At 39.5% G+C, this 21,438-nt stretch overlaps 1 protein-coding gene across 1 annotated transcript; it reads right to left on the bottom strand.

Moving 5' to 3' along the window:
- Positions 1–214: 214 nt before the first annotated feature.
- On the bottom strand, positions 215–6,998 carry LOC124285707. The gene is made up of 5 exons (XM_046721982.1): positions 6,972–6,998; positions 4,942–5,066; positions 4,589–4,910; positions 2,608–2,712; positions 215–1,657 (listed from the first exon to the last, which is right to left on the bottom strand). The coding sequence occupies exons 1-5, from the start codon at positions 6,996–6,998 to the stop codon at positions 1,055–1,057; spliced, it is 1,182 nt and encodes a 393-aa protein (XP_046577938.1). The 3' UTR covers positions 215–1,054.
- Positions 6,999–21,438: the final 14,440 nt, after the last annotated feature.

Raw genomic sequence — 21,438 nt, 5'->3', positions numbered from 1 at the left:
TCAATTGCAAGTCCTATTTTAAAGGATGAGAAGGCCATGATCATAAGCTTCATCAGAGTTGCATCCCTCGATTCCCTAAGTACCAGGACACCCAATCATTTGTGTGAATCCCACATTTGTCAGCCGCAAGCCTTCTTCCTGGATCACAAGAGATAGAATCCAGTCTGTGACCACAGACTCTGGATCTCATCTTGAAAAGAATTGACATAAAACATGCATTGGTCATGATTTATTATGAATCAAAATAAAGTGTATAGGTTCAGATGTGGGGTGATTTTTTATGGCAAGCAGATGTTCTTATCACAGTCACATAAGGATAACTCATGAATAGTGACTCCATGATAAAAATCATTTGGCTCAGTCTGTTGTCAAAGTCAACATTCAGTCCTGTTACTTATAAACAACTCATCAGTCATACCACTATTCTACACTGGGGTGCTTGGAACAAAATCAAAATAGTTGGTCTACTGATATCACCAAAATGAAACAAATGCGGACTCAACTTTCCTGTTCCGGGGAGGTTTCAGTAAACCAATCGTTCTTTCTCTCTGATGCTCAAACACACGCATTCAGACATGCTTCTCACAACTAGATTCATAGAAATTTGAGCTGAGACCAGTTTAAGACAAATAGGCATATTCTATCCTTGCACACAGACATACCCATATCAATAGGTTCAATCAGGAATGCTTGGTTTCTGCGCCAGTTGAATCATCTTATCGATTCCTGCAGCCGAGTATTATTTAAGTTTCTCGTTTGGTAATGATGGTTGCAATATTCAATACTTACATTTGTTTAGGTATGCGAGGTCTTTCATGGTTTAATAGCAATGTGCTGTTTTAGCAGTATGTCATTTCACTAAAAACAGCACCGCCGTGATGTTGCTGGAATATTGCTAAAAGCGGCGTAAAACCAAACTCAGTCACTAAAAACAGCTCTTTTTGTGCCGACCTGGACGTATTCGGAAAGATTGGCAAGTGTTCCAAATTAACCCCAATTCTGAGATCGAAAATATTCGTTGTGTTAATTCCTGAGAAAGAACTGGCCATTACCATCACCTGAACTTAAATTTCCCTCCAAAACACAAACATTTGAAACAAATAAGTAAACCCACTGGAATGCCGAATAAAATATATAACTGAGTATTTGTCCACGGCTGCTCTGGGAATACAACCACCTCCTCTTCTGTATGATATGTCATCCTTGGCGGAATATACCTGTCTCTCTTAATCGACACTTGTAACGCCCTATTCAAAACTATACTGAGAGCTGACTGCTCGTATCTATGACAACCCGTTGTCTTTGGTTTCCGAATATGAAAACAAACGTCATGTCGAGATCCCGACGGAGCGATGCAGTCCGCACTGAAAGCACATTTCAACCAAGGCTTCATCATCAGCTCCCAGGTCCTCTTTGACCTGAACAAAACCATTATGTCCGTGTCAATCATGCCGGTTTCCTTAAAGGCACATCGGTCCTCCCCAAGGTACCGGAACATCTCCGGATCTGTATAAGCCACGACGTCCACGTGAATCTGCAAATCCCACACCATGAAATCCCGCCAGCCTCTGTTCCGAATTACTTTAAGCGAGTCCGGACCTTTAAACCTGGCAGTCGGTTCCATGTACATGATGGATCCAAATTCGTCTAGAGTTGTCTGAAAATATTTAAGAAAGGCTTAAATCACAAATCGGTTATCCAGCATCGGAAATAATTCTACATTTACCTTAATACCATGGTGGGATTGGAAATGACAAGTCTTTACGGCATCTACGTGTACCGTTTTCACTGCTTGAAAATAGTATCAGTATCTATACCGAAGCGTCGCTGTTGAACAGTAAATAAGTTGATCAAACATAAAGACTTGTCATTCCTATTATATACAACTTCTTGAATGCCTCTCGAACAGTTCATTGTGGGATTATCAAACAGGCCCCATATCCACACAACGTTTCGTAGCGCTACGTCGTTCGTAAGCCAGTGATAAACTATAGAGTTACGACAGGTCGTAACATTACGAACGCTTTGTGGATCGGGACCCTGATGTGATTATATATGTTATTAAGCTGTTGTCAAATATCGACCTATGGTCTCTCGGGAATAATTTGCCATGTTACAGAATTTCCAGCGTTGAGAGAAGTATGGTACATAATGCAGTTTCCAACTTATGTGTTTCTCACTTAGGTGTTCTTTTGTAGGGCCCTGGGTGCCGTTGTACAAAGCGATTTTAGCGCTAACTCCCATACCTTAACATAGACTTAAGGTCGTCTTAGCGCTAAGGTAGTTTTGTATAATGGCATCCAGTTCCACAAAGCGATCGAAGCGCTTAGGCATTCGTAGCAGCCTATAACATAGACTGACGGTCATGACCCTGAGATCGGTATATTTTGGTAATACACCCCCGGGGGAATAGAACCCGCGTCTTCGACGTGAGGAAGCAACGCTTTACCCACAAAGCTAACCCAGCACCCAGCACCCAGCACCCAGCACCCAGCATACGCGAACAGCTTCATCCAGCAGCAATATTTAGTCGCCAAGAACGACCAGCCTCAATGTATCCTACAGAATGATAGCACACGTGTTGCAGGTGATCATTATCAGGTTTACCTGCAATATGATTGGTTTCCATGCATTGTTGCTGTAGTCGGCAACGTGGTTGGGGTAGGCGCTGGTGATGAACCTCCTGACGACACAGTTGCAGTATTTTTCCAACTGAAATAACAAAATATGACTTTTAAATTGTCCGTAAATGAACGTATGCTTCCTCCCAAAACATCAGCTGTCAACACATTGTTCACGCCATTGTATATTTAAGAAATACAGTTCGCTCTACCACCATGTATAGTGTAATAAATCACACTTTTGCCCAGAACTATTATAGTAAAAGCACGAGGACGCTTGCGTCCGAGTGCTTCTAACATCATAATAGTTCAGGGAGAAAGATGTTTTTTTATACCACTATACATGGTAGAGCGAACTGTATTTCTTTTCTAAGATGCCAAATTTAATACTTTCTAAGGATAATTACGATTAATTTAAGGCAGAAAACAAACGGCGGTGTCGGTGACCTAAATTAAGAATCCTCGCACAGGGCTAGCTGGCGCGCTGCTCTATTGATGTGTCTGCCCCCCTACGTTAAGACGAACGTTACCAGAAAAAGAAATGATAAACAGTTTCATGACGGTTTACGTTCGGATTAAATATCTTCTCTAAAGTATTTTAATTGCATCTTTGATTAACGTTAACCATGTGAACGTCGCATTTCTACTACCAACGTATGTTTAGATCAGTACATCCAGACGAAGCTGAGTAGTCTAGCGACATTCCACGATTGCATTGTGGGAATGTAAACATTGCGAACGTTACCGTGTCGCTGAAAACTTGCGAGTCGAATTGAGACATTTAAAATGTCAGAAAACATAAACGTAATGTTTCCACCAGTGATGTTAGGTGAGTGAAGCAACTGCAAATCAAGAAACGGGATTCAACGTCATTCAATTGTTACGTCATCAAAAAACTATACCGTCATCAAAAAACTATTATAACATCAAAGCACTCGGACTACCGTCCTCATGCTTTAATTATAATAGTTCAGGGCAAAACTATACTTTATTACAAAACACATTGGGGGAGAGCAAACTTTATTTCCTAATTAATTTATGCAAGTGACACCAGAGTACCAAGTGTTCACATCAAATATTGAGTGAGTTTGCACTGTTATCTTTGTTGTTGGGTTCCAAGTTGAAAACGTCTTCATTTAAGCCAACACGTCGTGACGTAAATGTACAACCGTATTTCTTCTATTAGATACACATTAGACTACTGATTACTGACTACATTAGAGCCCGGGCCTCCAATACGCGCTGGATCAACGCTTTATTGCAGGCCCAGATAATATCTCAAATCAGAGTATCTCACATCCTACATTGATACATATTATACATTATACTGTTGTTCTTTATCTCCAACATATCACTGTACTGGAGACTAGTGGTGGTCCGATTAATTGAAATAATCGAAGATTGGTCGCAATGACAAAACGACCAAGCAATCGATCATGTTTTCTCATAATCGAACACAAACAATTTTGGAACACTTGTTTGCAATAACAATATTTTTCAAAAGGTTGATTTAGTCTCTACATTTCATAAGAACTCAAGCTCGTTCCAAGTCATGATTAAATTTATCTTAACAACTCCAGGAAATGTATGTTCCTAACACACTAGTCATCCTTTAAAGATGTGAAATTTGCAAATGCATTTTGTGCAATTTGTGAAAAAAACGAGAGAACTTCATGTTTTTTCTTTAATTTTTGGGCAATAACAAACACAAACAGAAAAATTTGATAAATGACGCTAACCAATTATTTTCGATGATTGATCGGTTGTAATGAACCAATCATCAAATATGAGATTTACACCAATTCCCAACACTACTGGAAACCCGACATTCAGTGGCCTGTTTTTATTTTGGTAAACACGGTGTATGACGTGACGTCAATTAGATTCCAGACGTCTGTAATAAATAGAATTTTTAAACAACGAACCAGGCAACCATTTGTAGGAAAGAATCTCGTTCACATACTTACCAACTCAAATTCTCTTTTATATAACCCAACATCATAAATGACGAGGTTAAGATCTGGATAGTATCCTTCTATTGCCTTCAGGTGTTTGATAAGACCTTGAACTTGGTAGAACTGCGCAGACGACACAGCTGTGATGATGGTCGGGATGTTCGAGTCGTTGGGAACTTCATCCGTGTGACCCTTCTCCGACGCGATTCGGACAATATAAGGCAAAGCTACTCCCCCCGGGGTAATTCTCCACCTTCTTGGAGTTCTCGCTCTGCATGGAACTAAAAGGCTCTTTACAGGGTTCCACAGTGTCGGCCTCTTTCGTGACCTTGAAATAGATCATGGTGTAGGTCACGCTGTAGTACATGCCGGCGAAGATGAGGACCCACATCGCACAGGAGACCACCATCATCGCCGCACTCAGCGGGAACTTCTGCCGCAAAATGGCTGACCTGTCGTAGAAGGCGTATTCTTTCCCCGTCCCCGTCATCTGAAAGGGGAAATATAGTTTTTGTCAAATTTATGCAATAATCAGGTGGGTGGGCAAGTGATTAAATCGTATATTTTTATTCTCTCTCTATGGTCAAAGTAGCTCAGGTTTCACTGGACTTGCCTTCCTGTAAATATTTTATCATCATTATCATCATCATCATCATCACGTGAAACCCATTCAGTGCAGATTACGGGATGGAGTGGATAAAGCATTGATCCGAATCAGGCCGAATATGGGATTCGAACTCACAATTGTTGCATCAACTGGCGAATCTGCTTTTGTAATCGGGTATGGATAGCCCTGTCGTCTAAGGCGCCCTTAACCTGTCCTACAGTCCCTGAACCACATAATTTTCCCTACTGCCAAGCCCTATCTGCAGTGCTATTTAAAGCCCTTAATAAAGCAAGTCTAGATTTCCTCAGGTCTAAATCTCTTGTCTCCCTGGGGCTCCTTTTCAATTTAAATGGGCTTGTTTGTTACTATCAAAATTATAGATATTCAGAGACTAAGCCTTAGTCTACATTTCCCTGCGCAGAGTTGCGTCCCTTTGGAGCGCCAGAAACCTGTGACTGTTTTCATCCGTGTCACAGTGAGCGAGTGAGTGAGTTTCATAATCCTAGCCCACTGAAAGTCCCAATTTGAATTAATGTTAGTCCATTGGGGAACCAAGGAGCTATTTAACATTGACACGCCACTCAGTTGCTATATAGACTTTGACCCCACCAGTCCTTCTTTTATCCCCTTAATGCCCTACGCCAGGCAGGGTAACGACAAGTACCACCTTTCAACGTATTTTGTTACTCGACCGGGGATCGAATCACCGCCCTATCGGGAGACGCTCTTTCCACTAGACCTCGGAACACGAGTTAGACGCGAAGGGGTTAACTGAGCTGTGTGCGGACATTGTTCTTGACCTGGAGAAGGATGCATTATAGAAGAAGGTTTACTCCGCGTCGTTACTCAAGCTGAACGTATTGACGTACAGCTGAGAATTCCTTTGATTTGGCTGAAGGCGATATGTGCTGACTCACTCTCACGCACCCACACACTCACATGCTCACACACTCACACACTCACGCACCCACAAAGTAGCCAGGTAATCGAACCCATTATGTTCGTCCTGTCGCGGCCCCTGTCGCAGGTCAAATCCGATTCCGAGCAGCTGATGTGATTTAAAGGAAATATACTGAAGGTAAAAAATAAGGGAACATATGAAAATAGATCTTTTTCCAGGTTTCTTCGCAAGCTTTGTGTTACATTGAGGGTGAAAATCTGACAATAAATGAAGGAACACTGCGATGCAGTTGTACTCCGGATCCCTGAGTCTGTTCTCTCAGTAACTGATACAGCTGATCACCTGTTAAACATGCAGTTACGGGTGTGAACTATTAGTTTCTAATTATGCGTAATAACCAATAGTCGTTGCAATCAATATGCATTACTACCACTAGTCATTGCTACCAATAGGCATTACTACCAATAAGTGAGTGAGTGAGTTTAGTTTTACGCCGCACTCAGCAATATTCAAGCTATATGGCGGCGGTCTGTAAATAATCGAGTCTGGACCAGACAATCCAGTGATCAACAGCATGAGCATCGATCTGTGCAGTTGGGAACCGATGAGATGTGTCAACCAAGCCAGCGAGCCTGGCGGTCAGAGCTGTTGAATGCATCAGCTTTGTGTCAGAGGATGGTCTGAAGCGATACAGGTCTTTGACGTTAACCGCTTGTGGTCAAATCCACGATCACGGGAAGGGAGATGCCTGGAAAGCATTATTGATCACAGTTTTCTGACACGCCCAAGGGACGCAACTCTGCACATCCAATCGCGCTTCGGAAACGACAGGGCCACCCCTGAAGTGATCCCGGATGTCGACACTGATCATGACTACCTCGTCTCACAATAACAGCTGTGAGGTCTGCATTCATGCGGAACTCCTCCACGAGCGATCAGCTTGTGACGAGGGGACGTCTCCTCTGCTTTTCGCGAACTGGCCGAGTTTCGGGTGACAGTCAAGCCCACTGCCAAGGTGAACATGTCCAGACAAATATATGCCCAAAGACAAATGAAGCTAGGATTACACGATGTATGTATGTTTACTGAAAACTGAAATCAATAAAGCTATGATAGCCTGGTGTGATAAGCGAATCATGTCTACCTTAAAGGTTGAGGAATTTCATTCATTCATTCATTCTGCATGATGTAGCGTAAACAGAGGCCCTGTTCGGTTTCATTCATCTATCTGACAAGAAGTGATAGCATGTTTAGTGAACGTAATACTGTATAATAGTTCAGGATTTTCCTGGTCAACATCCGGCTCATACCTGAAAACGTACCACTAGACATAGACCTCAAATCGACCCAGCCCTCAAGGAACGACATACGGTGAAATAACTGCACAAAACGATGATATTTTCACCCAACGTGATTGTATACAGGGACATGTACAGGATATGAAGGTGCCTACTTTGCTGTCTGTGTGGCGCGTCGTTCATGTAACGTTGCTGAGAAAGAACCAGTTGTTTGGACATTACCAACAACACGCTGTTTATAATATCAAAAGGGTTAACCTGGAGCGATCGATACATTACACAGCCCAGTTAACCACTCTACTAGCTCGTCAACAAGGAAATGGATGCTCGTCTGAAACACTTACCTTGAGTGTCTGGTCAGCAAGTGATTTGATTTTTCAAAATGTCTTCAGATGTTACAAGAATAATCCTTTTCTATCAACATGTTCAGGCGCAACCTCTGTGTGTACAAATATATAGCGTGTTCACAGCACCCTTCGTCGTTCAAACTTGCCCAGGTACAGTTCAACCGGTCTTGCACGAATACTTCCGCGAATGTCTTCACTACCGTTATAGCGAGGGATGGCTGTAAGTCATTTAAGCGTTACGCTTAGCAACTGCTAACAATCGAGGTTGCCATGGGCCACGCGGTTGCTACGTTGACTCATTGGTCATGTTAATTAACGCGGATTGTTGAAAAGGCTGCTAACTGATTTATCTGTTAACAATAGATAATTTTCAATGATGTTAATGAAGTTACTAATTAGTGGTAACAGTTTATATTAAAATGCGTTGAAGAACTGGCGGCGAGATGGCTGTATGTGTGCGATTCTAGGCTGCAACAATGTTGAAGGAAAACAGGTTCTATGGATAGTCATCTTTTTCTTCTTTTTTCTTTTTTTTTTTGGGGGTGGGGTGCGACGTTTCGGTACTAACACCGGTATCAATGCCTCTAGAGACGTTACACCAATCTTGCTGGTTTATGACAAACATTTTGCAAGAAGTGGATAAAACACTAAAGTCATCCATCCGTTCATTCGTTCGTTCGTTCGTTCATAGTACATATATACCAATACACCCCAGTCTACAATAGTTGACAGCAGCAACAATCTGTCACACAGACCCGGAAACTATATCAATACACCCCCATCTACAATAGTTGACAGCAGCAACAATCTGTCACACAGACCCGGAAACTAGATCAATACACCCTAGTCTACAATAGTTGACGGCAGCAACAATCTGTCACACAGACCCGGAAACTATATCAATACACCCCAATCTACAATAGTTGACAGCAGCAACAATCTGTCACACAGACCCGGAAACTATATCAATACACCCCAATCTACAATAGTTGACATCAGCAACAATCTGTCACACAGACCCGGAAACTAGATCAATACACCCTAGTCTACAATAGTTGACAGCAGCAAAAATCTGTCACATAGACCCGGAAACTATATCAATACACCCCAATCTACAATAGTTGACATCAGCAACAATCTGTCACACAGACCCGGAAACAACTATAACTATACACTCCAGGCAACAGTTGACAAATCAATATAACAAGTTAATGTTGCAGATATTGTAATAAACTAGTTGTTTATCCACAGAAATACCTCATTGTACATCTATATAGATAACTGTAGTTATAGCCAATAAAGACTCTCCGGCCTCCCGTTTTCATATGTTTAATAAACAGAATTTAATTCTCTTTCAAATATTTCATTTTGCAAGTAGAGATACGTCAGCATCAGCAGCAGTATATCATGACTACAAAAGGTGTATATTAATAAAGTCCAACTTAGATAAAATTGATACCTGTCAATGAAAGGCAGTAAAAGCACTAGATATAACAGAGTTTCTATAAAAACTAGTACGTAACCATAAAAATATAGTACTCTTAACAACAATACAATATGAAAACAGGCTGTAGATCGCCAACATCCGAAGGTGAGGTTAGGTGAGGTGAAACTGGGTTTAACGTCGTGCTTGAGAATATTTCGCTCATATGACGACGTGCATGCGTTTGTATGTGTATGTGCGGCTGCTTGTACTAGCCTAGTCTGTCGTACAGACCCTGAAGCAAATATATGCAAGAAAGCCCACGCAAGTCTAGAAAATGTGGCAAGTCTAGATTTCCTCAGCTTCTGAAAATGAAGAAAGTCTCAGGGCTCCTATTCAGTATATATTTTTTTTACTATGAACTTTCCTCAGTAAAATAGGATCATTTCAGAGACTAGTTCTTAGTTTAGTACTAGCCCAGACTTAAGCTGGTTTTATAGTGCTAGCCCACTGAGATACCATGCCGCAGTGAAGCATGAATACCCCATTCAGACACATTATACTGACTCCGAGCCGACCAGTCCTTGTCGTACCCAGCCGAGCGCCAGACAGAGACCAACAAGTACCATATTTTAACATCTTTTGGTATGACGCGGTCGGGGATCGAAACCACGACCTTCCGCTCTCCGGGCGGACGCTCTAACCACTACACCACGGAGGCGGTCACATCCGAAGGTAGATCACCACACAGGATACATTGACAAAGCCCCCGGGACGTGAGGAAAAGAAACGTGACTGCACTTTAACCACAAGGTGATCGATGTCGACGGTGTCCTCCCATTTGTGAGAACTCCCAGTTGTGAGACACATTAATTAACACACAGGTGGTGCTTCCTCATCCCTACGATAAAAAATGGGAACAGCCCTGTTGCTGAAGAGTACCCACAGGAAGCATAGTTCATTAATGAGTATATCAACCCAGAAGACATTGTTCGTAGAAGAGCATTTATTGTTTTCAATAGATACTGAAATACTGAAAAAGATTATCGTGAACTGGTGATATATTCTACTTGTTGAAGGCCTGCCATAATGGTGATCGGAAAGTCAAAGGTTAATAAATACATTTGGATTATTTATAGTTTCAACAGTTATTGCTATATTTTTCAAACACGTAAATATGAGTAGGTAAATTAATTTCTCTTTCAAATGATCACAAAGTTACCTACACAAAGTGTTTGTTTTAAAGCCATTTACCTGAGTAGGTTAATTACTTTATCTTTTAGAGTTTCATTAAGTTACCTCCACAAGATTCAGTTAAATAGCTAATCCATAATTAGCTGGGGTTAATCCATTCTATCAGATAGGGGAGTAAGGTGTGTCTTCTTTCCTAATTACCTACTCCACTGTCTCACAACTGGGATTCTCTCAAATGGGAGTTCTCACAAATGGGAGTAGACCATATCGACAACTGCGATTGCTCTGTTACGCATTGGAATCAGCGCTGGAGATCAAACTTCATATGAATCACAGTGAAAAGGGCGAATGACAAGGCGGGCGATTCGACACATTCAGTCAGACCCCCATTCGTGACCAACTCGTGTTATTCCGGGACAAGCCGAATAGCGACTCGTGTCCCTCTCGAAGGATTTCATATTGGCGCATGAACATCAGAACTTCTTTAAACAAGAACGATAACTCTATGCCTGTTTGATACCAATGTTTCTTGACATCACCGAAGTACATGTACATTGCTAGGTTGTTGTTCTGGGTTTTTTTTCTTATCTATTTTAAAGAATTAAACCTCTTTGATACAACTGAAAGAAGGAGAAAAACATTTTTTGTGAAAGACATATTCTTATGTAATTATTACCAGCTGTTCACCTTATATTTCCAATTTTCTAAATAAGGTTTAATAATCACGAATGGGAATTGTTTTATTGAATATACAAATAAAATAATATTTTTTCAGCTACATTAAATCCCAAAGCAGATGCTTAAAAATGACTTTGAAATATTTCTCAAACTGAACATTCGTGTAACCTTGCTGTCACACCCCAGGTGGAATTTCAAATGAATTCGCTGAAAACAATATGAATGACCAAAAAACAGTCAGACTAAAATATCCCCAGAGCTATGAAAGATAAGCCCAATGTTAAAGATTAAGGTTGATTAGTTACATACAAATACGATATTATTGTTTTGAAACTCGTAGCGATTATAACTGCAGTTCCTAAAATTGGTCGAAGCGCACGTACAATCTCCATAACAAGCCGCAAGCTGGTCAGAAATACACTAAGTGTATTTGAATCTCTCGCGGTCAATCGCATGATTCTTATTAAAAACTTCATAATAGGCAGCAAAATCCGTTCAGCTACGTTCTTTGTACTTTCAATATGACGATATATATTTTCCATGATTCTTTAAACAATGACATAATGCCATAAACGATTTAAGTACTCGGGATTATTTTTATCAAAGCACCGCGCACATTTACGCGCGTTCTGATTGGTTTGTCGTATTTTCGCACATAACAAGTATCGAGTGGGGGACGAGTCTTCTTGTAGGTTACGGAAAGGGGCGAGTGGTGACGAATGTCAGACCCCAAGACCCTTCCTGACCTCGAGATATAGAATTGAAGTCTTGGTGAGAATAGTCGGACCTAAAAGGTCAAAAAGTAAGACCGAGGGACGATACGACCCGATTCGAGGTCGTGAACCAACTCACGACTCGCCATCTGCTAAAGACTTACCCAATGAAACATGTTTATCTGATACCTATACCCTCTTGTAAAATGAACTGGTCCAACGCCCAGCATCCTAGTACGTGCAGCAAAGACATTGCATGTATTGCACGGGCAACAGCGCATTCTGTCAAGTACAATGTGTTCAGTGAAAATAAAATACTCCGTGACTGGTGTCTCCGTGGGTAAATGCTGAGACACAAAGGACACTGGGACACCTCAGTAAAACCTCACTGTTAAAATCAGTTCCCACCAGGGATGGAGAAGTACTTATTAAAAGAACAGCCCTATCTTTGACAAATGGGTCACATCACTTGGACCTAAAACACTAATGAAGGCGTATGTATGATACTGAAGAATCAAAGAACAAACGTAAGTACAAGATATTTTCAAACATTGAACAGTGTACGAGGTTTGGATGTTTGCTTCCCTTTACTTCAGCTGTTTTCATCTCATACCCAATAGCACTCAACACACTGCCTTTATATTAACGAATACCCTGGTAATAATGTCACCGTTTGTCCTGGAGAAAATATGGCATTATATCCAGTATGGCATTATAACCAGGTAGCACAGTTAGAGGAGTTGAGCTGATGTCTATTGTATTGAGCCTTGAATGACAAGATAGTCCCAGCGTCTAGGTACTGCAGGTGACGTTTAAGTGGCAGGAAGTGTATTGTCACTTGTGTTTTCAAATCTAGATTACATGATTACTTAAAGCATTAATGAGTTTGGTCAATATTTCAAGAATTGATTTTCATTGGTACCAGATAGTCTTAAATAAAATATGCTTCGTTTTAATCATGGTGAAAAGGTCGAATGTTGGCCTTGGTGGTTCAATTCACAGATATTCGATAACCCAAACCCTCCGGACCTCGATATGTACCTAGTGATTCAGGTCTATATAGGAGGCTCAGAAATAAACGACAGAATGTAAGTACAACTCATTTGCATACACACATCAAAGGTCACAATGTCAGCATGTTTACTTCCCTTGGACTTTTCCATTCATACAGTCTTATTATACACACGGCACGTGTGCCTATTTCACATTTCGTCAGTTGATTGTGAAATACTTAGGGAATGATCATGCAAGGGATATAACTCCATCTAACCTCAGTCGCACATGTATGTGTGCGCTGTATCTTCAAGTTGAAACGGTTTAAAGCGTACATATGGATTCCATTAACTCCATCACGGAAATAGCAGATCAGAACATACTTTTTCTCTCAGAAAATATACATACGTTTTCATTTTCAAAATATCACACTTCCTTATTCCTTTTCAACACTATGTCATATGAAGTATTACTAGGTGAAAACATTACATATTGTTTAAATACACCCGATTTTGTCATTTTGTGGCTTCTCTTGCTGCCTGCACAATATCCTTTTCCTTCACTAGGCATTAACTAAGAATTAGCATCTTTAATCTAAACACGGGGAGTTAATAAATTGGAAAGACTTCCACACGTATCCCCCCCTTAAATTTCATTCTTGTTAAATCATATCACCTGAACATATATTCCTCATCTGATAAAGACGATCAAATGTAACATGTTTAACATGTATCTTTAACTGTATTTTAACATACTGAAAGACATATCCAACCTCTAACAATGCCACTCAAAACTTTCGTCCTCGTTAAAATTTAGGGGGGATAAGGGCGGAAGTCTTTCCCATTTTTCTCCCAAACATTATTATCACGATGGTATAAAAGTCTGATCAGCAACGGTAAATAACGCATTTGTGATTGGTTTGAGACACTATTTCATTCAATATACTTGATTTGAATTTGGGTAAAAAGGTCGAATGACGGGGTGGGTGGTTCAAGTGAGAGACATTCGATAACCCAGACCCCTCCGGACCTCGAGATATATCTGGTGATTCAGGTCTATATAGGAGGCTCAGAAATAAACGACAGAATGAAAGTACAAGTCATTTGCATACACACATCACAGTTCACAATGTCAGCATGTTTACTTCCCTTGGACTTTTCCATTCATACAGTCTTATTATACACACGGCACGTGTGCCTATTTCACATTTCGACAGTTGATTGTGAAATGGTGAAGGAATGGTCGTGTAAGGGAAATAACTCCATCTAACCTCAGTCGCACATGTATGTATGCACTGTATCTTGAAGTTGAAATGGTTTCAAACATACATATGGGTTCCAACTCACTGAAGGTATAGCAGATCAGAACATACTTTTTCTCTGAGTAAATACAAATATTTTAGCGTCTCCAGGAACGCACGTTTTTCATTTTTCAAAATATTACACTTCTTTCTTCATTTTCAACACAATGTCATATTAAGTATTAGTAGCTGAAAACATTACATATTGTTTAAATACACCCGATTTTGTCATTTTGTGGCTTCTATTGCTGCCTGCACAATATGCTTTTTCTTCACTAGGTATTAACTAAGAAGTGGCCTCTTTAATCTAAACACGGGGAGTTAATATATTTGAAACAATTGAGCCCAAAAGAGAAATGCACCAAAACTGCGCTGATTTTAACGTCATCCTTGTTTAGTGGTGATGTTTCGTTTTATAAACGCGTCACACACGGTATGTACACAGTATAATGCTTTCTCTTAATTCAAATGCATAGTAGTATCATTTTTCTCCCAAACATTATTATCACGATGGAATAAAAGTCTGATCAGCAACGGTAAATAACGCATTTGTGATTGGTTTGAGACACTATTTCATTCAATATACTTGATTTGAATTTGGGTAAAAAGGTCGAATGACGGGGTGGGTGGTTCAAGTGAGAGACATTCGATAACCCAGACCCTCTCGGACCTCGAGATATATCTGGTGATTCAGGTCTATATAGGAGGCTCAGAATAAACGACAGAATGAAAGTACAAGTCATTTGCATACACACATCACAGTTCACAATGTCAGCATGTTTACTTCCCTTGGACTTTTCCATTCATACAGTCTTATTATACACACGGCACGTGTGCCTATTTCACATTTCGACAGTTGATTGTGAAATGGTGAAGGAATGGTCGTGTAAGGGAAATAACTCCATCTAACCTCAGTCGCACATGTATGTATGCACTGTATCTTGAAGTTGAAATGGTTTCAAACATACATATGGGTTCCAACTCACTGAAGGAATAGCAGATCAGAACATACTTTTTCTCTGAGTAAATACAAATATTTTAGCGTCTCCAGGAACGCACGTTTTTCATTTTTCAAAATATTACACTTCTTTCTTCATTTTCAACACAATGTCATATTAAGTATTAGTAGCTGAAAACATTACATATTGTTTAAATACACCCGATTTTGTCATTTTGTGGCTTCTATTGCTGCCTGCACAATATGCTTGTTCTTCACTAGGTATTAACTAAGAAGTGGCCTCTTTAATCTAAACACGGGGAGTTAATATATTTGAAACAATTGAGCCCAAAAGAGAATGTACCAAAACTGCGCTGATTTTAACGTCATCCTTGTTTAGTGGTGATGTTTCGTTTTATAAACGCGTCACACACGGTATGTACACAGTATAATGCTTTCTCTTAATTCAAATGCATAGTAGTATCATTTTTCTCCCAAACATTATTATCACGATGGAATAAAAGTCTGATCAGCAACGGTAAATAACGCATTTGTGATTGGTTTGAGACACTATTTCATTCAATATACTTGATTTGAATTTGGGTAAAAAGGTCGAATGACGGGGTGGGTGGTTCAAGTGAGAGACATTCGATAACCCAGACCCCTCCGGACCTCGAGATATATCTGGTGATTCAGGTCTATATAGGAGGCTCAGAAATAAACGACAGAATGAAAGTACAAGTCATTTGCATACACACATCACAGTTCACAATGTCAGCATGTTTACTTCCCTTGGACTTTTCCATTCATACAGTCTTATTATACACACGGCACGTGTGCCTATTTCACATTTCGACAGTTGATTGTGAAATGGTGAAGGAATGGTCGTGTAAGGGAAATAACTCCATCTAACCTCAGTCGCACATGTATGTATGCACTGTATCTTGAAGTTGAAATGGTTTCAAACATACATGTGGATTCCACCAACTCCCTCACGGAATAGCAGATCAGAACATACTTTTTTCTGAGTAAATACAAATATTTTAGCGTCTCCAGGAACGCTCGTTTTTCATTTTTCAAAATATTACACTTCTTTCTTCATTTCCAATACAATGTCATATTAAGTATTAGTAGCTGAAAACATTACATATTGTTTAAATACACCCGATTTTGTCATTTTGTGGCTTCTATTGCTGCCTGCACAATATGCTTTTTCTTCACTAGATATTAACTAAGAAGTGGCCTCTTTAATCTAAACACGGGGAGTTAATATATTTGAAACAATTGAGCCCAAAAGAGAAATGCACCAAAACTGCGCTGATTTTAACGTCATCCTTGTTTAGTGGTGATGTTTCGTTTTATAAACGCGTCACACACGGTATGTACACAGTATAATGCTTTTTCTTAATTCAAATGCATAGTAGTATCATTTTTCTCCCAAACATTATTATCACGATGGAATAAAAGTCTGATCAGCAACGGTAAATAACGCATTTGTGATTGGTTTGAGACACTATTTCATTCAATATACTTGATTTGAATTTGGGTAAAAAGGTCGAATGACGGGGTGGGTGGTTCAAGTGAGAGACATTCGATAACCCAGACCCCTCCGGACCTCGAGATATATCTGGTGATTCAGGTCTATATAGGAGGCTCAGAAATAAACGACAGAATGAAAGTACAAGTCATTTGCATACACACATCACAGTTCACAATGTCAGCATGTTTACTTCCCTTGGACTTTTCCATTCATACAGTCTTATTATACACACGGCACGTGTGCCTATTTCACATTTCGACAGTTGATTGTGAAATGGTGAAGGAATGGTCGTGTAAGGGAAATAACTCCATCTAACCTCAGTCGCACATGTATGTATGCACTGTATCTTGAAGTTGAAATGGTTTCAAACATACATATGGGTTCCAACTCACTGAAGGAATAGCAGATCAGAACATACTTTTTCTCTGAGTAAATACAAATATTTTAGCGTCTCCAGGAATGCACGTTTTTCATTTTTCAAAATATTACACTTCTTTCTTCATTTTCAACACAATGTCATATTAAGTATTAGTAGGTGAAAACATTACATATTGTTTAAATACACCCGATTTTGTCATTTTGTGGCTTCTCTTGCTGCCTGCACAATATGCTTGTTCTTCACTAGGTATTAACTAAGAAGTGGCCTCTTTAATCTAAATACGGGGAGTTAATATATTTGAAACAATTGAGCCCAAAAGAGAATTGTAGGAACACTGCGCTGATTTTAACGTCATCCTTGTTTAGTGGTGATGTTTCGTTTCATAAACGCGTCACACACGGTATGTACACAGTATAATGCTTTCTCTTAAATCAAATGCATAGTAGTATCATTTTTCTCCCAAACATTATTATCACGATGGAATAAAAGTCTGATCAGCAACGGTAAATAACGCATTTGTGATTGGTTTGAGACACTATTTCATTCAATATACTTGATTTGAATTTGGGTAAAAGGTCGAATGACGGGGTGGGTGGTTCAAGTGAGAGACATTCGATAACCCAGACCCTCCGGACCTCGAGATATATCTGGTGATTCAGGTCTATATAGGAGGCTCAGAAATAAACGACAGAATGAAAGTACAAGTCATTTGCATACACACATCACAGTTCACAATGTCAGCATGTTTACTTCCCTTGACTTTTCCATTCATACAGTCTTATTATACACACGGCACGTGTGCCTATTTCACATTTCGACAGTTGATTGTGAAATGGTGAAGGAATGGTCGTGTAAGGGAAATAACTCCATCTAACCTCAGTCGCACATGTATGTATGCACTGTATCTTGAAGTTGAAATGGTTTCAAACATACATATGGGTTCCAACTCACTGAAGGTATAGCAGATCAGAACATACTTTTTCTCTGAGTAAATACAAATATTTTAGCGTCTCCAGGAACGCACGTTTTTCATTTTTCAAAATATTACACTTCTTTCTTCATTTTCAACACAATGTCATATTAAGTATTAGTAGCTGAAAACATTACATATTGTTTAAATACACCCGATTTTGTCATTTTGTGGCTTCTATTGCTGCCTGCACAATATGCTTTTTCTTCACTAGGTATTAACTAAGAAGTGGCCTCTTTAATCTAAACACGGGGAGTTAATATATTTGAAACAATTGAGCCCAAAAGAGAAATGCACCAAAACTGCGCTGATTTTAACGTCATCCTTGTTTAGTGGTGATGTTTCGTTTTATAAACGCGTCACACACGGTATGTACACAGTATAATGCTTTCTCTTAATTCAAATGCATAGTAGTATCATTTTTCTCCCAAACATTATTATCACGATGGAATAAAAGTCTGATCAGCAACGGTAAATAACGCATTTGTGATTGGTTTGAGACACTATTTCATTCAATATACTTGATTTGAATTTGGGTAAAAAGGTCGAATGACGGGGTGGGTGGTTCAAGTGAGAGACATTCGATAACCCAGACCCCTCCGGACCTCGAGATATATCTGGTGATTCAGGTCTATATAGGAGGCTCAGAATAAACGACAGAATGAAAGTACAAGTCATTTGCATACACACATCACAGTTCACAATGTCAGCATGTTTACTTCCCTTGGACTTTTCCATTCATACAGTCTTATTATACACACGGCACGTGTGCCTATTTCACATTTCGACAGTTGATTGTGAAATGGTGAAGGAATGGTCGTGTAAGGGAAATAACTCCATCTAACCTCAGTCGCACATGTATGTATGCACTGTATCTTGAAGTTGAAATGGTTTCAAACATACATATGGGTTCCAACTCACTGAAGGAATAGCAGATCAGAACATACTTTTTCTCTGAGTAAATACAAATATTTTAGCGTCTCCAGTGGTGAACAAAGGGCGATGCGTTGCTCCTTTGTCCTCGCAAGTGACCCTAGCTGCCCCAAAAGAATAGCACTTTGTCTCTCTGGAGTACAGCCAAATATGCTACAGGAACCAACTCGTAATTTCTTAAGTCTGTTCAGCTCGCGCATGTACTGTAAAATATGTTTTTGCAGTACATAATTGGAATATTATTGCACTGCATGTGACCTTCTTAATAGTCTCACAGTGCCTGAACAATGTTATTTCTCCATTCGCTCCAGCCTTTGCTATAATAACGCCATACATAAACTTTTGTTTAAGTTAAAGTTTGTTTCACTAACGCAAAAGTATACAATAAGAAACAATGTCATATCAAATTATAAATTCTGTGAGACATGAAATGAAAATTGTTTTATCGAGTAGCGATTATGACCGGATAGCACAGGCGGGTGTGTTCTCTGAGTATATATCATATGCATGTTGGATCTTCGTGCCTTTTGTGAAATTCGTCTATATTGTCCTGTTTAAATTGACGATCCATAACTCAGATTGCGAGTAAATATCACGTAAGTAATTTTGATGTCGCATTGCTGTAAATTTCCATGTCGAAGAAGTCATTCTAAAAGATGTATATTCCTTGTTTGGAGAAGATCTATGGCTGTTACGCCCCTGTGTTGCTAAACATCTTATAGGCCTTTAGTCTGACACAGACGCGGACATCGCATGTTCAAGTTCTGATCTGACAGGGGCTGAAAATATCATTCCGACATGAATATAATGTCTCAGTGTTTTCCTAAGTAAGTGGAGATCTTTCTACAACATTGGAAATAACTGTATCGTTGTCCTTCTGATATTCCCCCGAACGAAAGCTCTACCCATTTAGGGTACAATGTGTAAGTTACAGAATTGTAGGGAACAGTCTTAAGACTTTTCTACTTTGACGAGGATTCTTCGAACCTGTAACAGTCGTTTGAGAAGATCAAAAGAGAAAAGGGGTAGTGCGCGGTATATGACGGACGTATATGGAGAACGTTCGAAGAACTTAATACAATAATAGAAATACCGGTTATGTTTAAAACGTACCTTCAATCTGATAGCCAGAGGGATTATTGTGAAAGATCGCAGTACGTATCATCATAAACGGGCCAAGATAAAAGTACATGTCATTCATCCCACATTATATCCCACGGGACATCGTTGTTACAGGTAGGGCAAACACTTTCTTCTAAAGGTATCTGCCGGTTTCACGGTACATACATGTGTTCAGATTATCGGGAAAAACTAGCGCAAGGTCTCCTCAATTACACCAGAGACCACATAATCTATCATATGGCCTTTGATCACACATATAATTGTATAAATACCCAGTGTTTATTGATAGCGAACTTATCAAAATTTAAGGCCGACAGTATCATCTGCATTACTCTCTTACATAAGGTGAAATATCACAGGGTTGTCATGGTAACGATAATTTGGCATACAATTTATTGGGTTATTCCTTAATCTGCGATTAGAATTTAAATCAGTTTTGACATGACTTAAGCAAAAAGAAGCTGTAAAACGAAATGTATTGTGATCGAACCTATAGGACTTTGTAAAAAACGAGTTGTAAAACGAGTTTCAAATACCCTACATAAAACCTGTTTTCATAAAACATATGTGCTAATCGTGGCACGATTCCAACCAGATCATGGGCATATTTTTGTGAATCATAATCAAACAGTAATGTTACAAGGCGTCAATGCCGCGTCAACAACACATATGCAAACAGGGCGTAGCTACCATTATAAAAACAGCTCGAGCTTACACATGATCTTTCCTAAAAATAAGTTTTCTTCTAATTTTGCCAAAAATATGTACAAACATCGTTCCATTTAAAAAGTGGAAATTCCTCTACGAATCGTACTGACTACAGTATTCTTCGATTAAAGCATTACCACTTTACAGTAAACAGGTTATTCTTCATCATAACTTTCAGTGATGATTGTGTTTCCATCGACATGTATAAAGGATGTTTTGTTACAGCCATGATTACATGTGAATCCTCACTGAAATGCAGTTGTTTATTTTTTCATTTGTTTATCATTTATTTTAGAAAAAAAAACACCAAATACTCGATGTATGGTATTGTACCAATGCAGCAGACACGTGTAAACTATGTCCAAACATATTTGTATATGAGGAAATCACATTTCAATTTTGACATTATTTTGAAGCTATTGAAATCATCAAACGTCAAACGATAACTCTTCAAGTCTCATAAAAATGAAAGTTGGGCAAGCCCTCAATACCACCTATAATATAAATCTTTGCAGCTCTTAGGGCTTTACACGAAAAATATGGCTTTGCTTCGCGCCTGGCAAACGCACGAGAAGTGCAATACGGGCCTCTAACCGCTGATTCTTCGTGACCTGGAGACACATGTGATTGAGCGCATGTTGGGACGTCGTCTGTCATACTGACCCTGAAGCAAATATATATCCCAAGCCTACGCAAAGTCTACAAAATGTGGCAAGAGTCTAGATTTCCACAGCTTCGGGAGAAAGTCTCAGGGCTCCTTTTCATTATATTATATATTGTTTTATACTATGAACTTTTTTTCTGTAAGATATGTTTATA

Source organism: Haliotis rubra, unplaced genomic scaffold (assembly GCF_003918875.1).
Source record: "Haliotis rubra isolate DU_JTF1 unplaced genomic scaffold, ASM391887v1 Scf367, whole genome shotgun sequence".
Lineage (NCBI taxonomy): Eukaryota > Metazoa > Mollusca > Gastropoda > Lepetellida > Haliotidae > Haliotis > Haliotis rubra.
This window is presented reverse-complemented; position numbering and strand designations above follow the sequence as displayed.